Consider the following 21,372-nt stretch of genomic DNA (forward strand, 5'->3'; position numbering starts at 1 on the left):
ATTGAACCCAGGTCTCCCACATTGTAGGCAGATGCTTTACCGTCTGAGCCACCAGGGAAGTCCCAGAACTTGCAATGAGTGCATGTAAAACTAGTAAAATCTAAATAAGCTCAGTGGATTGCAATAATGTCAATTTCCTGGTTGTAATACTGTTCTATAGTTACATAAGGTGATAACATTCAGGGAAACTAGGTGAATGGTATATGGGATCTCTATTTCATACAACTGCACATAAATCTACAATTATCTCAAAATAAGTTTTTTGAAAAGAGAAATGTGTGTTGGTTGTAGAAATGAATTTAACTCTAGGAAATTATCTCCCCCCACGTTTCTTTTCTTTTTTCTTTTTTTTTTTTTTTTTTGCCGAGGGATTCAGATGCTTTCTTAAGACATTACATTTTTGAAAAAACAATAAAATTCACCAAGTTTCTAGTTCTAACTATGTTGTTAGGAGGCATACAACCCAAACAGGGGCACTACTTCTGTTTTTGCTATGATTCTTAACTTTTTGGTGGGCCAGAGTTCCTTCTGAAACTTTGATGAAACTTTGTTGTTGTTCAGTTGCTCAGTCGTGTCTGACTCTTTGTAACCCCACGGACTATATAGCATGCCGGGCTTCCATGCCCTTCACTATCTCCTGGAGTTTGCTCAAACCCATGTCCATTGATGAAACTTATGTACAGAGTAAATGAACACACACAAATATGTGCACAGTTTCAAGGACTCCATGGACCTCATGAAGTTTATCCCAGTGACCCCGTGTTAATGTTCATCTAGTGCTGAACTGTTCAATACAGTAGTCAACAACCTCCTGTGCCTATTTAAATTTAATAAAAGTAAAAATTCAGTTCTTCAAGCACATTAGCCACATTTCAAGTGCTCAACCGCCACAAAAGGCTGTGGCTATATATATTGGACTGCATGGAGATAGAAGTTTGTATCATTGCAGAATGTTCTATTGGACTGCATTGCTCTTGACATTTAGAATGATTTTTAAAAAAATCGACTCCATGTACTGGTAACTTCAAGAATACTTTACCTTGGTACTTCCCTGGTGGCTCAGTGGTTAAGATTCCACCCTTTCAGTGCACAAGGTGCAGGTTTGATTCCTGGTCAGGAAACCAAGATCCCACATGCCACGTGGCCAAAAAAAAAAAATACTTCAGCTGCATAGAGACTTTGTATGACCTATCTGTGCATCTCCAAGGACTGCAGCTTAAGAATTCCTCCTTTAGATCGATTCTATTTTATCCACAAATGTTTATTTTTGTATTGGTCTTAACCAAGGGACTAACTGAGATGCCTGTGAACTAGGTAGGCTCTAGACACTGAATGTTTACCATTTAAATTGTTATATATAATGGCAGAAGAAAACAAGGCTGGCACTTGCAAATAGGAAGAATTGTTTCAAGTGCATTATTTTGGAAGACAACAGAGATACAGATGAATAATTTCAGGAGATATTCAAGAGTCAAGCTTACCTACATAATAGCAAAACACCTGGCTAAAAGTAGAACATTCAGTTGCCTTGTTCAACTAGTATTTTTTATTTATTTTGGTGTCATGTAAACATATATGATACTAACTGTGGCAAAGGGTTATTAAGACAGAGAGGGGAAGCAAGATTTTTAACTCCTGTGATGGGAAGATAAATAGCTGAGTTGAATAACATTTTAGATGTGAGGGCAGAAAAAAAGATGGAGAAAAATGTAAGAGAACTGGTGTCTTGCAATTTTCTCATTCATTGCAGTTTGTCAAGTATTTAGAAATAGAGGGCACTCATGCTTAAAGTAGTGGTCATTTACCAAAGCTCTGATGATCTTTCTCTTATTAGAATTATATTCTTAAAATGCAAATAATATTCTTGCCTGTCTGGCTTTCTCCTTCAAATATTGGAATCAACTTTAAAATTTTTTAATTGAATTTCATTTTCCACCTAAACTAGGTGCTCACCAGAATTACTCTACTGAAGGTTTAGATTTCTTAGGGTCACTGTTTATTAGTCCCCTGAGAAAGAGTTGAGGCAGATCTCAGTTATAGATACAAGTATATGGGAAGCAGTGATCCAGATAATACAAAAGAGCAGATTATCAAAGACACTTGGAGTTGGCTTTGAAATGCATTTTTCAGCACATTTTAATCTTATGTTTTATGCAGGCATTCCCTTCAGACCCATAAGAGGTGACTCTGAAGTAGCTTGAGTGATCAAAGAAAATTAGCCTGAGATTTAAACACTGCCAGTGGACTAGCTGCATGCAGATAATTAAATTAATGGCATAACTTAGCATATTTATATTCTGTCTATCGCCTTACTCCCATGAGCATGTAACCACTAAAGAGGATCTATGAACTCACTGGTCTTATTCATTCTGGGAATTTATTCACATCTTCAAGGTAGTTGGTTTTAAAGTAATCAATTATATTGATTTTTGTTTTATTTAAATCTATTTGGCTGAACTTGACTGAGTATGTTGGTGTTCTCTTAATTGAAAGAGTTGCCATATGACATCAGAAGACACTGGAAATTTTACTTCAGATGCAAATATAGCATGTAACTGCTTAAATATCCTTGAGGCAAGTACCAAGGTGTTTGGATTAGCCATAAAAATGCTCAACATGCCCTCTGCTGGGCCTTTCTTTTATAAGATTGGAATTGAAAAATGCAATGTCATCTGGTTGTACAGCGGGTTGAGAAAAGAAATTCCCCACAATGATCACATGCAATGAATAAACCCTAAGTACAGATTCTTGAGTCTTTCTGGCATGAATAAGTCTGGCTCACTTAGCTGGTTTCAAAAGGAAGATTTAAACGTTATCTCGACCCAAAGAAACGAAGACTTCATCATGCGTTTGGAAATTCCCTTGTGTTTTATGAAGCAAGAGCGTCTCGTTGTCAGGAAATCGCTCCAAAAATATGTAAACCAATGAAACAATTCTACTATTATTATATTTTGTGTGATTATTACATTATTACAACTAAATCATCGTGCTACAAGAGAATATCCGTGAAGAGATGAATTTTAATTCAAGATTTGTGCAGGGTTTGCAAAGATGCATTTCTACCTATCCCCTCCCCCCATCCCCAGGGTTTTATCTGAGACCAAATCCTATGAATCAGTAGGTGTTCCTTCCTATAAATTAAGAGGGTGTTTGGATTTTAGAGAAGAATGGAGATTTAGGTTCAGTGTTTTTTCTTTAAGCGAAAATTATTTTCATATTTTTGTTGGATCAAAATATTTTTTAATATCCTCTATGTTATAGTAACAAATATCCAGCAAGGATCTGGATTCCTTACAGTCAAATTCCTTACAGTCAAATGGGGGTGTACATAGTTCATTTGTAGAAACTATAATTGCCACATTTTAGTTGACCACATGCTCCTACTTATAGCTTCAGAAGAAGCAAATCATGAAAATAGACAAAATCCAGAGACTATTGCTTCTCCTCTACCCAGTGCCAACTGGCACTCAAAAAAATAGAACTGGCCAGAATATAACTGGCTTTTTTTTTAAATGAATTTCTCGCTAAGGCACCAAGATCAGCTCTTGGAGCCCTAGGAGTCAAAAAGGAGTCAAAAAGGTCATCATTTTTATCAAACTGACACTTCTTCCAGACTCATTTAAGTCAATGCCCTCAATGAAATCATTGTACTCTGAGTTTTCTGAAGCATCCAATTGCTTCTGCTATTAACAAAATAAATAATAACTGCAAAGATAATGATTGGAGCATTATAGAAATCTGCCTTGTGGTGTATATTAGTCTTTGCTGCTTTCCTTTTGTTATGAATGTTAGTGGTATGTCAAAGACAAGGGTGAAACTAACTACAGGACAGGAAAACAAACATACTAAAGGAATTTAGATTACCTTTTTTTTCATATTTCAGTAGAACATGGTGCTTTACTGTGTAGCCTTTCAGAAATCAGAATACTACAATCTATGCAGTAATTAAATTTATCTGCAGGTACATTTAAGACAATAGGGGGTTTGTGTTTTTGTTTTTTTGCCCTTTTGTTTGCTGAATGCAAAGAAGTCTTGAATTACCCTCCTGCTCTGAGCAGAAATTTTCTTTTTCTCACGTGCAATAGGTACATAATTTGAGAAGGTATTTTAAAAATATGGGTTGGACCCAGAGAGATGTTGTGGGGAGGGAGGTGGGAGGGGGGTTCATGTTTGGGAATGCATGTAAGAATTAAAGATTTTAAAATTAAAAAAATAAATAAATAAAATAAATAAAATAAAAAATAAAAATATGGATTGGACAAAAAGTTCGTTTGGGTTTTTCCATCCCATCTTATGGAAAAACCTGAACTAACTTTTTGGTCAACCCAGTATATACTGTCTCCAAGATCTTATTGTAAGGGAATGGAAATATTCCCATAAGAAGTTATAGCATAAAAATGTCCCAGATAAATGTCAGGAAAAAACCACTGAACACCACAACTGCCTGTTTTTAAAATGTAATTACAGGTTAAGAGCATAGGTCCATTAAATGGCAGCCTAAGGGACCAGGTATGTGAAGTATTAGTGCTTGAAAGAGATGCATCTTTTATTTACCACTTTACTAACATTTTAAGTATTCACAGAGTGAGGATTAATGGGCTGTGGACATTGATTTTTTTTCAGAGAAGTATTAATAGGATATCCAAGAGTTAAAACAATTTTCACAAATGAACAATGTGGATATTCTTTTAGATTTAACTTTTTTCATTGCCAGAAATACAGTCCAAGTATATAGAATAAAGAAAATAGAGCTCTACTTTCATTATGAAGTTATTTTGCAGAGAGAAAAACTTTACTAAATCAGACTTGCTTGAAGTTGGCAAGTGCTATAATTGGAATTATAGAATAATATTTCATTATTTTGGAGAAGGGCTAGGGCTCATTCTGTGATGAAGGGAAATTTATGATGTAGATAAGTTCTGCACTGAGAATAGTTACCTTGTACAAGAAAACCAATTTTTCTAGTGCCTTAGGAAGCATTCATTTACATAAAAGCAATTAGACTATTAATTAAAATCATTTTCACTGTTCTCTGAACAGATTTCTATATTTCATTAGCTTTGATTACATTACTGTTATATGCCTGAAAAAAATATTCTTTCAAATGCCCTTCCAGAGTTCAGTGATTTCCTGTCACACAAGCCTTCCTATTAAAATTTTAACAACATACGAAATGCAGCTTTATTATTTTCAAGTAATACAATAACACAAATGAATTGGTACTAAAATCATGTCAAAGAGAAGCACTACTGGGGATCGTTTAATGAACAGGCAAAGATTGTTTGCAGGAAAATAGTTGCTTTTATGTACCGCATAAAAACAGTTTTCTATTCTTTGAAGCAGGTAATCATCTCCCCACCCTTCTAAGTGCCAACCCCACACTTTTAACTTAAACAGTGGTGAGAATTAATGAGGTTTTTCTTACATGCTACCCAAATTCACATAGTATGTACAGATCACTACATCTACAATAGTTTATATAAAGAAGTGAAAGAGTCATTTTAATTCCATGATATTGTGCAGTAAAACAAGACCTGAACTGGAATTTGGATCCTCCACCCCATGACCCTGTGTGGGTGTAAGCCCTCTGTGTAGGTGTGTGAATCACTGGTGGTAATCTAGGCAGTTCCTATTGCCAGGGCTTTATATAGAAGCAGCCTAGCAAAAGTCATGTCCTGACTGCCAGCTGAAGGTGAGACACCAAATAGCTTCAGGGAGAGACGATGGAGATAAAAAGAACATGTTAATAGCCAGCAAGGCTATTACTAAGTTGAGGAACCCCAATACTTCTGGTATTACTATAGATAGAATTGTGAAGTAGGTAATATTTGTTTGGGAGAGTATACGCTTCTCTTTTTAGCCTCCTTCATCAATCATCAGTGAGGGCTTAGTGTTAGTCTGTTACTGTGCTAAGTGCTATGTATATTGACATGAAAGAAACAAGGTCCCTGGATCTCCAACTGTCTAGTACTGCATCTAGGTCACAGCTCATCCCATCTGCCGTTTTGCACTCAAGTCACTATCAGTGAATTAATCCTTGCTATGGTATCCAAATAGGAGAATGAGTACGTCAAGACTATATATTGTCACCCTGCTTATTTAACTTATATCAGAGTACTTCATGAGAAATGCTGTGCTGGAGGAAGCACAAGCTGGAACCAAGATTGCCGCGAGAAATATCAATAACCTCAGATATGCAGATGACACCACCCTGATGGCAGAAAGTGAAGAAGAACGAAAGAGCCTCTTGATGAAAGTGGAAGAGGGGAGTGAAAAAGTTGGCTTAAAGCTCAACAATCAGAAAACGAAGATCATGGCATCTGGTCCCATCACTTCATGGCAAATAGATGGGGAAACAGTGGAAACAGTGTCAGACTTTATTTTTCTGGGCTCCAAAATCACTGCGGATGATGATTGCAGCCATGAAATTAAAAGACGCTTACTCCTTGGAAGGAAAGTTATGACCAACCTAGAGAGCATATCAAAAAGCAGAGACATTACTTTATCAACAAAAGTCCGTCTAGTCAAGGCTATGGTTTTTCCAGTGGTCATGTATGGATGTGAGAGTTGGACTATAAAGAAAGCTGAGTGCTGAAGAATTGATGCTTTTGAGCTGTGTTGTTGGAGAAGACTCTTGAGAGTCCCTTCGGCTGCAAGGAGATCCAACCAGTCCATCCTAAAGGAGATCAGTCCTGGGTGTTCATTGGAAGGACTGATGTTGAAGCTCAAACTCCAGTACTTTGGCCAACTGATGCGAAGAGCTGACTCATTGGAAAAGACCCTGATGCTGAGAAAGATTGAGGGCAGGAGGAGAAGGGGACGACAGAGGATAAGATGGTTGGATAGCATCACCGACTCGACGGACATGGGTTTGGGTGGACTCTGGGAGTTGTGATGGACAGGGAGGCCTGGCATGCTGCGGTTCATGGGGTTGCAAAGAGTCGGACATGACTGAGTGACTGAACTGAACTGAACTGATGGTATCTGTTGGGCTTCCCTAGTGGCTCAGTGATAAAGAGTCTGCCTGCCAATGTAGGAGACATGGGTTCAATCCCTGGGTTGGGAAGATCCCGTGGAGAAAGGAATGGCAACCTACTCCAGTGTTCTTGCCTTGAAAATCCGAAGGACAGAGGAGCCTGGTGGGGCTACAGCCCATGGGGTCACAAGAGTCGGACATGGCTTAGTGACCAAACCACCACAGCAAAGGAGAGATCAGGGTAAGTTGTTAGTCAAGAAAGTCTTCATTGGGACATAAATTTTGGCCAAGAGTTTAAAGTGAGAAAGAACTGGATAGGAAAAGAGAGGGAATAAATCAAGAAGTGGAATTACTTCATCATCATCAACCTACTATTACAAATTTTTGAGTGTCTATGATAGAATAGGCACCATGCTAAGTGCTTTCTTTACATGTGTTATCTCATTTGATCCTTACAACCATGCTATAAGGTAGTACTGCAGTATACCCACTTTACAAATGAGATAACTAAGATGAGAAGACTGGAATTCAGAGAAGTTAAATAACCTGTTCAAGATCACACAGCTAGAAAACAAACAGTAGAGCTTATATTCAAATCCAGATCTGTCTCCCTACCAAGCCCAATGCCCTAAATCACTATGACATGCCACTGCTTCTCATAGAGCCCTTGTGACATTTTTGAAGGCTGAGAGCAAGTGAGCTATGAAATGTAAAATTTGGGAAGATAGGACCGATAGTTGGTCCTTGCACGTATTTGTTAAATGAATAAGTAAATCCTTGCTTTTTAGATGAAAAAAAAAAAAAGACCCCACATTTTATGTCTCTTTCTATTCCCATGTTAGATAACCCAATTGTCAACCAGAACTTGCTTTCCCTAGGAGCTTACATCTTAGTAAGCTCAGTAAGCTTAGTAAGCTCACTGCAGAGCTATCCCTAGGCCCAGGTTATGAATGTGTAAACAAGGACGAGTGGCACCCAAGGGTTTTATGCCCTAGTGTTTAACCTCACCTGTTGTATCCCAGGAGTGATGGGGGAGGTGTCATGTATAATATGCATCAGGTTAGGGCCCTAGCATTTCTCTTTAGGCCTTCTTTAAGCTTCCTTCTCTTGTTCAGACAAAGAGCTGCAGTTTTCTGAGGAGAAAGGATGTGTTCTTTGTGAAATGATCAGAGAACCCATACATCTTCCTTCAGCCAAAATGCAACTAACCCCTCTCTCCATCTGAGTTCTGTTCCAAGAATTCTCCACAAAGCCCTCTGGTAAATATGGCCTTTCTGCATATCCTGGCTTTTTAACAAGACTAATTTTCTAAGAACATTTCCCTGTATGGTTGAAATAGTAATACATTTCTAAGAATTAACCACTGTGGCCTCCAATTGCAACTGATCTTTACCATACACAAGTTACTGAGCATTTAGATGCGGTTATATCCTATAAGAGGCTAATAAAAATAATCAGTGGGAAAATTAATTTGACAAATGGTTATTTGGTCCATGAAAGTATTTTTTTAGAGCTAAAATAATGTCAGACATCCTATTTGACTGATTCTCCACTCCTTCTACTCAGCCTCCATCACTGAATTGACTGCTCTGAAGAAAAGAACTCAATTTATATTTCCATTTAAAAGCTAAAAATACATACAAGTAAATGTAGGTTGGATTTAATTCAATTCTAGAATGCAGGGCAACCAGGAATTTAATCATTGCAGTTTTGACATCCTAAGGCCTTGACTAGGTTTCTACCAGTTTTTACTAAAAGCATTAGTCATAAAAAACAGATCATTTCCCAGAACATTTAATTTATTAAATGGACCCAAATAATTTTTGTCATGAGCTCACTCTTTATAAAGATTTCATATTTTTATGAAACATCCTCTAGATATCTATGTAACACTGGACGCAAGTCCCAACTTACACCTGGTTTAAGACTTTAAAGAAGTTCCATTTGGAAACATAAGGTGGTTACTTTCGGGTCATTCAGCATCTATTACCTTCAGTGTACTCTCCCTCCCTGCCCAAACATTAACATTCCTCTCTTTCACTCTTGTAATCTATAGCCACAGCTCTAGGACCCTACTGATCTCAATTCTTTTATATTTTCATCTTTACTGTATTCAGCTCTGCCCTTCTCAACTTTTTCAAGAGTTCCTGCTCTCTTGTGAATAATTCTCTTAAGTCTTATATACACTGCCAGCCTTTTACACTGGTAAACCAAGTCCTCTATTTGTCTGAGACATCTTTACCTTCACACTAATGCTTCCTGGTCTCACATTCATATCATCCTTAGTTATTGTCCCAGATGGAAGCTAATTTGTTTAATCTTCATTCTGTGCTCCCCCCTATGTTCTGTTCATTACTTTCTTCTTCCACTGTTCTTTTCCCCAAAGTTTTCATTGAGTCTTCCAGGTCTCTGGTTCCATGACACATGCTTAACTGGTAAAATTCCCTCATTTCCTCTTCACTGAGGGTTATACTAAAACTTATGATATTTTCTTATGGTCCCTGACCCATCTTACCCCAGAGGACACCACTTTTCCTTCAGTTACTTTTAATAGAGACAGCTCATCCTTCTGTATCCCACATATTTCAGAGATATAGGGGGTCTCCTCACTCCCACATGGTTGTTTCTAGACCACTTTCCCCCCACCATCATGAGTAAAACCCATTTCTTGGAAACTCATGGCAGTCAAGAGACTTATGGCACTTGGTTTTATCACCTCCAAGTCTTTCTCTCCCTATTTGTTTATGGACCAACTTCCTAGTCATTCCCCCACAAACATGAAGACTTTGGCATTTGAATCACAGTCATTCTCTCCACCCTAAGTTCTTCCATCATCCAACAGTCTGGCCTCCTTGTGATTCAACCTCAGGGACATTTGTCTCTATTCCACTGTCGTGACTAGACTCTGGACATGATTATCATCCTGATCTGCTCAACTTGTGAAATCTTAACAGAAATAGTTCACTTCCTAATTGCCTCCTCAGGTAGCTCTTCCTTATATATTCCCACTCCTGATCTTTGAGTTCTTTGCTATCATCTTCTATAACTTTAACATGCACCCACATTGATGACCTTTCCAACACTATGGCCTCATAATTTCTTAACCTCTTCAGCTCCAACAATCTCAACACTTCTCTGAATAGTGCTTTTTATATTCTGCCTTTTACTAGTTGTGTAGATATCGGTTTCCCCTACTACATTTTCCTCTTGAGGGCAATGATCGTGTTTTGGTACTATTTTGTATGGCACCTTGTGTTGTGTATGCTCACCAGAAGGGTATTATTGTGTACTGTTTAAAAGCAAGGTTCTGATGTTAGGATTGCAAACCTTAGTTTTGTAAGCTACTACTTGTTATGACTATGAGGGGAAAGTTAACCAACCTTTGTGTGTCTCAGTTTCCATAGATATGACATATGAATACTGACACTTTGTACCTTATGGATTTTTGAAATGATTAATTACACTATGTGCAGCACAGAGCTAATAGAATATTTACTGTTAAGAACTGCCCTCATAAAGGGCAAGGAAAACCAGTTTTTAATAGGAATTAGGTACAATACTGAACGAAAAGAGCTCCAGATCTTAGGGATAATGATATGGAGACAATCATTTTTTAAAAATTAAGAGCAAGTGAATTATTGAGCACATTTTCATTTCCCTCTATTTGTACTTTCCACTAAGGAGATGCCAATGTACTTACTGATCACTGCCAGAGACCAATTTATTTAACCGTATAGTATCACTATGTATCACTGCATGTAAAGTCATTAGAAAATCACATAATAATATATATCATTAAAATTTAGATACAAATATGAGATATGTATAAAAATCTAAAATGTTAGGTAGAGTACATTGCTCCTTGTATGATGTGATAAGGGATGCTCTGAAATATGATTTCCTCCAATTTCCTGTTCCACAGTTCTGTCAAAGGTTCTGATATTATCATCAGAAATCAGGTTTGTTTGTTTAAATCATGTTTCTAGAGACAACTAGTAAAGTTCCCCCTGGGATACTTTATTAAAGTAGCTTTGGCATATCTAATAATTACCTAAATGAATAGGACATAAGACTTGTGAGTTTAGATGGAAATGGATATAATTTCTTTACATAAAGTCCTTGCTGTCTAGGGAAGGTAAGCTTGAGTGATGGAAGAGAACTAGCTAGGGTAAGAGGACTTAGGAACCAAGGATTGCTGAAAATGAAGAGCTTACTTAAGAGGAACTGTTCTATTGTATGCAATGCTATTCAGGCATTTCTCCATCTAGTTTAGGAGAAAGAGGACAGGAGTTAAGCAGAGAATATATCAATAAACAAAAAGCACATATTTAGACTTACGAAATATTCCTTGACTAAAAAATACATTCCTAGATTTTAAAATGGAGAAAGGGGAGATAAAATGGCCTTTAAATAGCTCATAGTGAATTTACTCATTTTGTTTCTTTTCTGGAAACCAGCATTCAGAGGTACTGTATCTTTAACTCACTTATAAAAACATAAACTTATGCAGTTGTGTATGTTTGTGTCTATATGGCGGGAGGTGGGGGCGGGGAGAGAAAAAGAGAGACAGACACTTGGGAATTTATGTGAGAATATGAGAGAGGTACTAAAATCCTGTTATTGTAAGCCAGGTTATAGTAAGGCTTATGATATTTTCAGAGTTTTGTGAATTCCAAGCATAACCATGGTATTTTCCAGGCCTAACATATTATATACTTGCTGGTGCATCTCATGATCATGCTAGTTTTATTTAACTTGTGGTACAATGTGACTGGGCTTCCCAGGTGGCACTTGTGGTAAAGAACCCACCTGCCACTACAAGAGTTGCAAGAGATGGAGGTTCAGTCCCTGGGTCAGGAAGATCCTCTGGAGGAGGGCATGGCAACCCACTCTAGTATTCTTGCCTGGAGAATCCCATGGACAGAGGAGCCTGGTGGGCTATGGTCCGTAGGGTCACAGAGTCGGACACAAGTGAAGTGACTTAGCACACATGCACAATGTAACTGTCAAATATTTTGGTTATAAACTTGTCTTAAGATTTTTCTATTTTACATCTGTCTCTATATTTATTATTCTTTACTATTTTCTGTGGCACTTCATCTTGTTTTAATAGACACTTTTTCTAATTTGTCAAGATATTTTTAAATTTCACTTGTGTCTTACAATTTGACACTCAACTTGAAGTCATATGTATAAGCAACAAAAATGTTTTCAACCCTTTTATCAAGGGCACCTGGGAATTCCCTGGCAGTCCAGTGGTTAGGGCTTGGCACTTTCACTGCTGAAGGCGCTGGTGGGATTCCTGGTTGGGGAACTAAGACCCCTCAACCTGTGTGGTACAGTTAATAAAAAGGCACCAATACAATGATATCTTAAAAAAAAAGGAAGAAAAACAAAACTGTCCCTTTTACCTATTGTTCCCATAAATATATGCCTATACATATGTATTTATATTATAGCTTGCCAGTAAGGATACCAAGATTCAAAAGCCTTACTAAAGTCTTGAAACTTGATAAAGAGTGTCTCCCAGAAACTTCTCGCAAACAACACACTTACTGGTGGAACAGTGGGAGCATTTTTGTAGTAAAGTCAGGAACAAGTCAAAGAGGTACATTTTATCACTACTGGAACCCTAGAGAGTAGTGTAAGACCACTGGAAAGAATGAAGAGGTACAATTAGAATAAAAGACAAAACTTTGTAGAGAAAATGGTCATTTATCCTGAAAAGTCAAGAACAAATTATTAAAATAAAATAGGAGTTTTGCCAAAGTGGTCAGATGTAAGAGATCAATAGTGATGCAAGGTCAATGTCATTAGCTTCCTTAGGTATCAGCATTAATTATGTTCATTGGAGTATTGTCTATAAAAAAAAAGTTGAAAACAACCTAATTGTTCATTAATAGAGGAGTGGTTGAATAAGTTATGAGTGTGCTTGCACTATGAAATATTATGCAGTAGTTAAAAATTGACACAACCTAAATATGAATTTATTAACATGGAGATAACTCCAGTTCCTACTGTTAAATGACAAAAGCAATTTGCAGAATAACTTCATTAATGTGAAAAATAAAAGACAGTTGATTTTGGATTTTCTATTGGTATATATATATACAATAATTAATACAAAAAGCCTGAAAGGTTACCTACTGAATGAAGCAATGGTTATCTTTGGGAGAGGCCTGAGACTGGGGGCAATGGTCAAGGGGAACTTTATATTTTGTGTTTTGTTTTTTTAAAAGAGAAAGTATCACCTGCATAGGGAAAAATAAAAACAACTTTAGAGTAAAATAGTTTGCTGAATTCACCTAAACTTCATTTGAACTTGTCCATCTTTTCATATATAAAAGGAAGTTGCTTTTTAGTTTCTTAACCTTTCATTCATTTAACAACTAGTGAAGACTCTGCACTATGCTCTGTACAATGAGTGACATGTTCTCTGCCATCCTGGAACTTACAATCAAGTGGGAGAGACGCATAATAAGCAAATCAGACAGTCATTACACTTTATAAGAGATTCCAACAGAAATGAGCACCCGGTTTTGATTGTAATTAATGTGGTCAGGGGAGATCTCTGTGAAGAAGACACTTTTAAACTGGGATTCAGAGTAATATGTATTGTAGTGATGATGGTGATGAGGAGAAAAACAAGCCCAAAGGGCCTCGCAGAAAAAGCTTTGTGAGTTGGTAAAAATATTTGAGGGTCAGCGGTTAGGCTTTAGGCAGGGTGGGTGGCAGTGTTAAGTTGGGAAGGCAGGCAGAGGCCAGATCATACAAGTCCTTTCAGGCATGGTAAAGTTTAGATTTTATTTGAAGAATAACCAACGGGGGTTGGTTTGGAGAAGAGTAGCAATGTGATCTGACCTCTATTTTTAGAAGATCGTTCTAGCTGCCATGTCGAGAAACTAGTGACACAGTTATATTTTTGGAGGCAGCATTATATGAAAACATGAAACAGAAATGACTTCAGTAGAGGGGACAGCAAGTGCAAAAGCTAGCTCTTTTGGTTTAGAAACAAGAAAGACAAGAGTGGCGGAGGCATAGTAATGTGGGGGAGAGGGGTGTGGAATCAGGTCTCATCACCCAGGGTCTTGTAGAACCTGCATGAAGCCTGAGTTTTATTCTGATTTGGACTGAATTCCATTTTCCACAGGATCACTCTGACTGCTGGGTGGAAGACAAGACTCTGTAGGGGGGTGAGAGTAGGAGGGAGAGCTGCTGGGAGGTTATTGCCATGGTCCAGGACCCCAGTGGCTCAGCTGGTAAAGAGGCCACCTGCCAAGGCAGGAGACGTAAGTGACATGGGTTCAATCCCTGAGTCGGGAAGATCCCTTGGAGGAGGGCATGGCAACCCACTCCAGTATTCTTGCCTGGAGAATCCCATGGACAGAGGAACCTGGCAGTCTATGGTCTATAGGGGCACAAAGAGTTGGATGCGACTGAAGCAACCTAGCACGCATGCAGGTGAGGCATCATATTGGCCTGGGCTTGGGTTGAAGCAGCAGAGGTGGGAAAAGGGATGGATTTCAGCAATGCTTGGAGATTGAATCAACAGGACTTGATGCTTAATGAGATGTAGGAGTGTAAAGAAGAGGATTCTTTCAAGTACTTTCAGGCTCAAGGCAGGGAATGGTTTATTGGGACTGAGGGCCTGAAAGAGCCCTGTGTGGCTGGAGCTCAGTGTAGGGGGTGGTGTGCGGGGAGGTGAGAGGAGATGAGGTCAGAGTGGTGGGCACGAGCCAGGTGATTCATGGCCAGGTGAGGACATGGAAAGGTGTCTGAATGTACTCTAAGCGCCATGGGAAGCTACTGAAGGGTTTTAAACAAGGTGTGGTTTGGTTTTTTCTCAAAAGCCACTTTGGCTTCAGAGTGGGTAGTGGGCTTAGATGGGAACAAGAGAGGCAGGGAGATGAGTTAGAAAGTTACTGCAGAGGTCTGAGGATGAAGTCTTGGAGATGGTGCCAGGCAGATTTGAGATTCATTTGAAGTGGAACTGATTAGTTTTCTTGAATTAAACACACACTTATATATATATATATATATATATATATATATATATATATATATATATATACACACATATATATATGTATATATATGAGTTTATATATAGAAGTGAAAGTCAGTCGCACAGTCATGTCTGACACTTTGCAATCCCATGGACTGTAGCCTGCCCAGCTCCACTGTCCATGGAATTTTCCAGGCAAGAGTACTGGAGTGGGTTGCCATTTCCTTCTCCAGGGTATCTTTCTGACTCGGGGATCAAACCCCGGTCTCCTGCATTGCAGGCAGATTCTTTACCAACAGAGCCATTAGGGAAGTCCATATATATGTGTGTGGGTGTATGTGTGTGTGTGTGTGTGTGTGTGTATCAGAGTCTAAGCCTTATTAAGTTTTTGTCATTTTCTCATTTCATTTATATGAAGTGAAGTCAAGTGAAGTCGCTCAGTCGTGTCCGACTCTTTGCGACCCCATGGACTGTAGCCTAGCAGGCTCCTCTGTCCATGGGATTTTCCAGGCAATAGTCCTGGAGTGGATTGCCATTTCCTTCTCCAGGGGATCTTCCCAACCCAGGGATTGAACCCGGGTCTCCCGCATTGTAGACAGATGCTTTACTGTCTGAGCCATCAGGGAACCCCTCATTTCTAGGAAAACATTTTTCTAAAACATGTGAGTTTGCTGTTCTGATGAAACTCTTCCTTCCATGCACATAACTGCTTGGGAATTGGTGAGTTTGGGGGATTCTGAAAGACTATAGACATCACCCTGTAATCCATTTCGTTGAACATAGTCAAATAGATAAAGAACCATTCTGTCCCTCTCAAATTACTGACTTTGCTGAAATAAACTACAATACATTCAAATCTAATTGCTTCTTAGGGCAATTAACCTATTAATAGCATGTTTAACTTTCAAAAAAACCTGTTCGGTCAGAAAGCCAATACTTAACGTATTCACTCAGAATTAATTAATTCATTCTGCATTAATAACTGAGGAGTCCTGCCTTTTCTTACACATCTGGGACAACTGGATAGATAGCTGTCTCCAAACTATTTGGAAAGGGTTGTTAAGAAGTTACATAATTATTTAAGGATACCATAAACATATCTTTCTATTTCCAGTCGCATCAAAATGCAAATCCAAATACACTGCAAACTGGGAAACTTAGAATTAAAGCTTTACTGGGCTATACACCATTCTTCCTCAGTGAGAGCACGTCTCAGACTGAAGTTGTCCCCATCAGAAAAAGGATTCTGCTAGTAGGGGGGCTATGAATGAACTGGGCCCAGGAGTAAAGACATTCTGTATCCATATCATGAAACCCTGAGAGGTAAGGGGTGCAGAAACATCTCTTGGGCTTCTTGGGGACTTTGAAGGCAGGGTATAGGGGGGTGGGGAAGCACTGATACATAAAATGGGGGGAGACAATGTATTTGCACAGCAGTATAGACATAGACATAGTGTATTGTTGATGAGAAAGAGACAAGCAGCCCCTGATATCTGGGACCTGGCTTGGTACTAACAATCAGGACTTGGTGTTTTCTTATTGAGCATAAATAATTTCACAGAGCATCAATAGTAGAGAAGTTCATTCTGTACCCATGATGAATCAAGACAAAGACAAGACCATTCTGTAATTATGTCTGAATCCAGTCAAAATATGAACAGCATCCAAGGCACAAAAATGACCAAACATCTCCCATCCTGACAAACATGAGTGACAATTACTTCTTTACCAATTATCTGCCAGTTCAGATTAGTCTCCCCTACTTACAAATAAGATTTATTTAGAAATCCAATCACAGAATTACGCCCTACTTTCTGACAGCATCCAAATCCAGAACAATGCCAGCTAGAGTGACATACTCAGCTTGGTTTTCCCAAGAATTTCCTGGCTTTAGCACTGCAAGACCCACAATCCAGGAAATTCCTGTCTCAGGCAAACTGGGATGTCTGGTCAAAGGCCTGTTTCCATAAATCCTCCCCTGAGTCATCTGAAGCAAGCCCAAATCTTAGAAATCCTTTCTAAAGCCCCACTGTTTTTGATGGTATGCATTCCTCTTTTGCTGCAGTAAGTAATAAATCCAACTTTTAAAACTACAGGTCTGTTCCTAGCAGCCTTTGGTTGGAGGGTGTTGACATCAATAAGACATAAAGAGGCACAGCATTATGGAAAGGCTAGGGAGGCCTAGCATGGAAAATGAGACTGAAGGAATGAAGAGGTAGTGGGAACCAAGGAAGTGAAAGGGTGCTACAGCCCTGAGGCGGGTAGAGTGTGGTTTTCTGAAAAGGTGGTTTTCAGGGCTGATAAAAGATAAGGTGATGGAAGGTAAAGCCTAGAGCTTTTGTAGAAGGAGCAGGGGTTGTTCCCCCATGCTCTGTGCCTGAAAACACACAGACACACACACACACACACACACACACACACACACACGAAAGATAGCAAAAACAAACACAATTTTGGCTTATGTTGTATAATAATGACTCAGTTTTTAATGGTCTAGGGGCTGATCATTGACTTTTCATAGCCACACAATTCCTAATGTTTGTTGTTTGTCAACTGCATTACATAATAGTTTCTATCTAAGAGAAATTTCTAGCAAGGAAGAACTCCAATGACACACTGGCTGACAAGTCTTATAACTGCAAAACACCAAAATTGCAATTTTAATTTTTGGGGATTGGGATCATTCAGTGTTAAAGATCACCATTCATTAGTTAAAATAAAGACCCTAAAACAGTGTCTGACATATATTAAATGGCAATAAATATTAACTATTACAATTACTGTGATAATGCTATCATTTCCCATGTGCTTATTTTAAAACAGGAGCAATGCTGTAGTTTTTACAAATGTTTTTGTATTATATATTCAATGATAAATATGATAAATATAATTGCTTTGTTTCTTAAACTGTACTCAGAGACATATACTCAAATGACTGTGCCTGCCTTTTGGAGAGATTTACTGTTTTGGCAGTCTTTTAAATTCAATAGCTGGGCACCTGCTTTTCAGTAGTTGGCCCTTCATGTTGCAAAGCAAGTTTTAAAAACATGACTGCTGTTTAGGCTGATGCTGTTTATACTTTTAGAAAACCAGAGGATCTAGAAAACAGAAACAGTCTCACAGACATCAAAAACAAACTTATGGTTACCAAAGGGGAAAGGTGGGGAGGAAAGATAAATTAGGAATTTCGGGAATAACCTATACACACTACTATATATAAAATTGATAACCAATGAGGACCTACTATATAGCATATATGTGTGTGTGTGTGTGTGTGTGTGTGTGTGTGTGTGTGTGTGTGTGTGTGTGTAACTGAATCACTTTGCTGTACACATGGAAACAGATACAACATTGTAAATCAACTATACTTCAGTTAAAAAATTATGCTAAATAAACCAGGGGAGTAAACAGCAGAATGTGAGTGTCCATGTAAAAGGAAACCTTGAATACTTAAGAGTTTCTAATTTGAAACAGAGCACATAGGTTCCTTAGAAGAGGTTTAACTCCTAATTTTCAACAGAAAGCTGCCTCATTTTATTTTTATAAGAATAAAACTCATCTGTAAAAATATAGGAACACAGGGAATGCTTATGGAGTACTCTTAACTTCAGAAGAAAAAACAATGTGAATACTTGGGTTCTGGTGATGTTCAGCATATGTTATAAAAGGTAGCAAGTAGAGTTTTGTACATTTACAACAATTTTGTACTACTAAAGACCATGTTACCTAGTTTTTCAATAACCAGAGAAACAAGCAGCTTGGTTTTCAAACATTAGTACCAAATTGCCATATTGTATGTACACAACCTGGATGTTTCAATCATTCTACTACTCAACACAAATTTGATTTTTTTCTTACAATTTTGAAATCTGGTTGATTTAATTTACATTAATTTTCTCAAACACAAAATTTGGTGGTGAGAATACTAATTATCCTGATATTGCGTTCAACCAGATCTCACTGTTTGAAATTATTTTTTTCCTTTGGCCAAGGCTTCCCTGGTGGCTCAGATGGTAAAGCGTCTGCCTATAATGAGAGAGACCTGGGTTCAATCCCTGGGTCGGGAAGACCCCCTGGAGAAGGAAATGGCAACCCACTCCAGTATTCTTGCCTGGAAAAACCCATGGATGGAGGAGCCTGGCAGGCTACAGTCCATGGGGTTGCAAAGAGTCAGACACAACTGAGCGACTGAACTGAACTGGGGTCGAGAATACGTATATCCACCTAAAGTATAGAAGACTTGTTTCAGAAGTCTACTTCTTCACTGGTTTAAAACCATTTATTTCGAAACTGGCATTTTTTACAAAATAAAATAAAACCAGTAGTTCTAAGAGGTGAATTCCTTTACAAAGTTAATATATTAGATAATTATATTTACTTAAGTCATAAGTAAACATTTTTAAGGGAAATCTTTACTTTTGGTGTGAATTGCAGAGATATCCAATTTCAGCTATACCATTTTAAATGTATAATGTTTCTTACAGAGTAGTTTTATATGTATTCGTCCCACAAATATTAAAATCTCACATGCATACAGCAGATAGTTGAATTCTCATTTCTGTAAACATTTTGAACACTTAAAACATGCTACTGTTTGATCATAATAATGAATCAGTTTTGCAGTTACTGCATACTTGAATACATACAACCCTGAATCAAAATGAAAAGTACAAATTAAGAATGAAATTAAAACATTTATATTTTCTTTAATGTTTACAGGTAAAGGCACATTTATCATAAAGCAATTATATAATATGCACTGAGAAACCTAATAGAGCTAAGAATATCATGAAGGAAAACAGGAACCACTTCCTGAATTGCTTTTGTTCTTGAAACAAATTATTCCAAATATTAATAGTATAGTAACTCAGAGTAGTGCCGGGCAAAAAAATTAAAAATACACTTGTTTAACAGTCTCATTGCCAGATCCTAGAACCACTGTAGATAGAAATACCATTTTAAGATAAACAAAGACATTAATCCTCCTTGGGAATTGGTTCTTACCGAAATTTGCCATCTGTATCGTCTGGTTGCCAGTCTCTGGAAGATTGTAAATCACAACAGCATCAGCATTTCTTCTGCCCGCTGTTTGAATTTTTTCTGAAAATGTACAATTACCTCTTTCTATCAGCGCAATCCAGGGCTTCTTAGTATAGGTAAACTCAGTGTTGTAGTCACAAGCTTGGTAGTTATTGTTCTTAGGGATGCCTACCACCCCCATAGCATCAGCCACTGGTGAGGCTAAGCCATAAACACCACATTCGCATGTCTCTACTGAAGTGTAGTTGCTGGTTTCATTGTAGTAAGTCACAGTCACATAGGCATTAATTGAAAAAGGTGCTGTGATTTTAAATAAAAAGGTAAAAATTACCAGCAGCTGAAAATTGGACGTCTCCTGGTTCATGGTTCATTCATTTGAGCATAAAATTTAAGATGTCTGCTGATTTTTCCAACTATCAGTCACCATTTGTCCATCCAGGTCCCTGCTAAGCAGAAGTTTGAAATTTCAGTTGCAAGTAGGTAACTGATCTCACCTCTAGCAATGTAAGCTCTGAATACATCAGCTCTATTTCACTTTACTTAGCTATATTCCCCTTTGCCTGTCCCTCCTCCAAGTGTACATACGTATAACCCTTAATCAGGACTGCCTTAGCGATGAATAACACCATCAACTTTATTCTACGTGTCAACTTATCAGGATTGGATGACTTCCTGCACTGACATTTTTTCCTTCTTATTGTTCCAGCTAATGAACTTTCATAAACATGGAGTGGATTGGAATGAGGAACTGGACTCTTGGTACGCCCACGTGACAAAATGAAAGTCACCTCTCTCAGATTATCTAAAACACCAAACTGGTTTTCCAAGCCCTGCTGAAATATGCTGTCAACCAATTCAGGCAGAAGTAAGTTAAGATCTGTCATTTTAATTGCTATGGCATTGGTGGAATTGATTTTGCAGCCCTTTTTGGTCTTATTTCTTTGTGGAATTTTTCTTAACAATCTCCCCAAGGAATATCTTCTGCTACCTTGTTTATTCATTGAAAGGGAGACCTATTCCAGTCACTAGAGATCATTTGAAGTACAGTGCCTTGCCAGTGGTGGGCACTCAAATATTTCTCAACTTGTTGATACCTATGATGTGATGCATTCCATTAATTTTTATGTCCCATGTCTTATACTCTAACAAAAGATTATTCAAGGTTTATCTCCTAACATTTAGAATAAAAAGAAATTATTGGAGTATAGTTGCTTTACAATATTGTGTTAGTTTCTGTTGTAGAGCAAAATCAATCAGCTCTATGTACACATATATCCCCTCTTTTTTTGGTTTTCCTTCCCATTTAGGTCAGGAAGAGTAGAGTTCCCTGCACTAAAAGTAGGTTCTCATT

At 38.0% G+C, this 21,372-nt stretch overlaps 1 protein-coding gene across 1 annotated transcript in view; it reads right to left on the reverse strand.

Annotated features, from left to right (window-relative positions):
• Positions 1–20,540, reverse strand: part of RNF128 (ring finger protein 128) — a 98,175-nt gene extending 77,635 nt beyond the window's left edge. Inside the window, exon 1 of the mRNA XM_027962884.2 lies at positions 19,986–20,540. Coding sequence (XP_027818685.1) covers positions 19,986–20,385 — 400 coding nt within the window. The 5' untranslated portion in view covers positions 20,386–20,540. The remainder of the gene's footprint in view (positions 1–19,985) is intronic.
• Between the last annotated feature and the right edge of the window lie 832 nt (positions 20,541–21,372).

The sequence above is a fragment of the Ovis aries genome, chromosome X (assembly GCF_016772045.2).
Source record: "Ovis aries strain OAR_USU_Benz2616 breed Rambouillet chromosome X, ARS-UI_Ramb_v3.0, whole genome shotgun sequence".
NCBI lineage: Eukaryota > Metazoa > Chordata > Mammalia > Artiodactyla > Bovidae > Ovis > Ovis aries.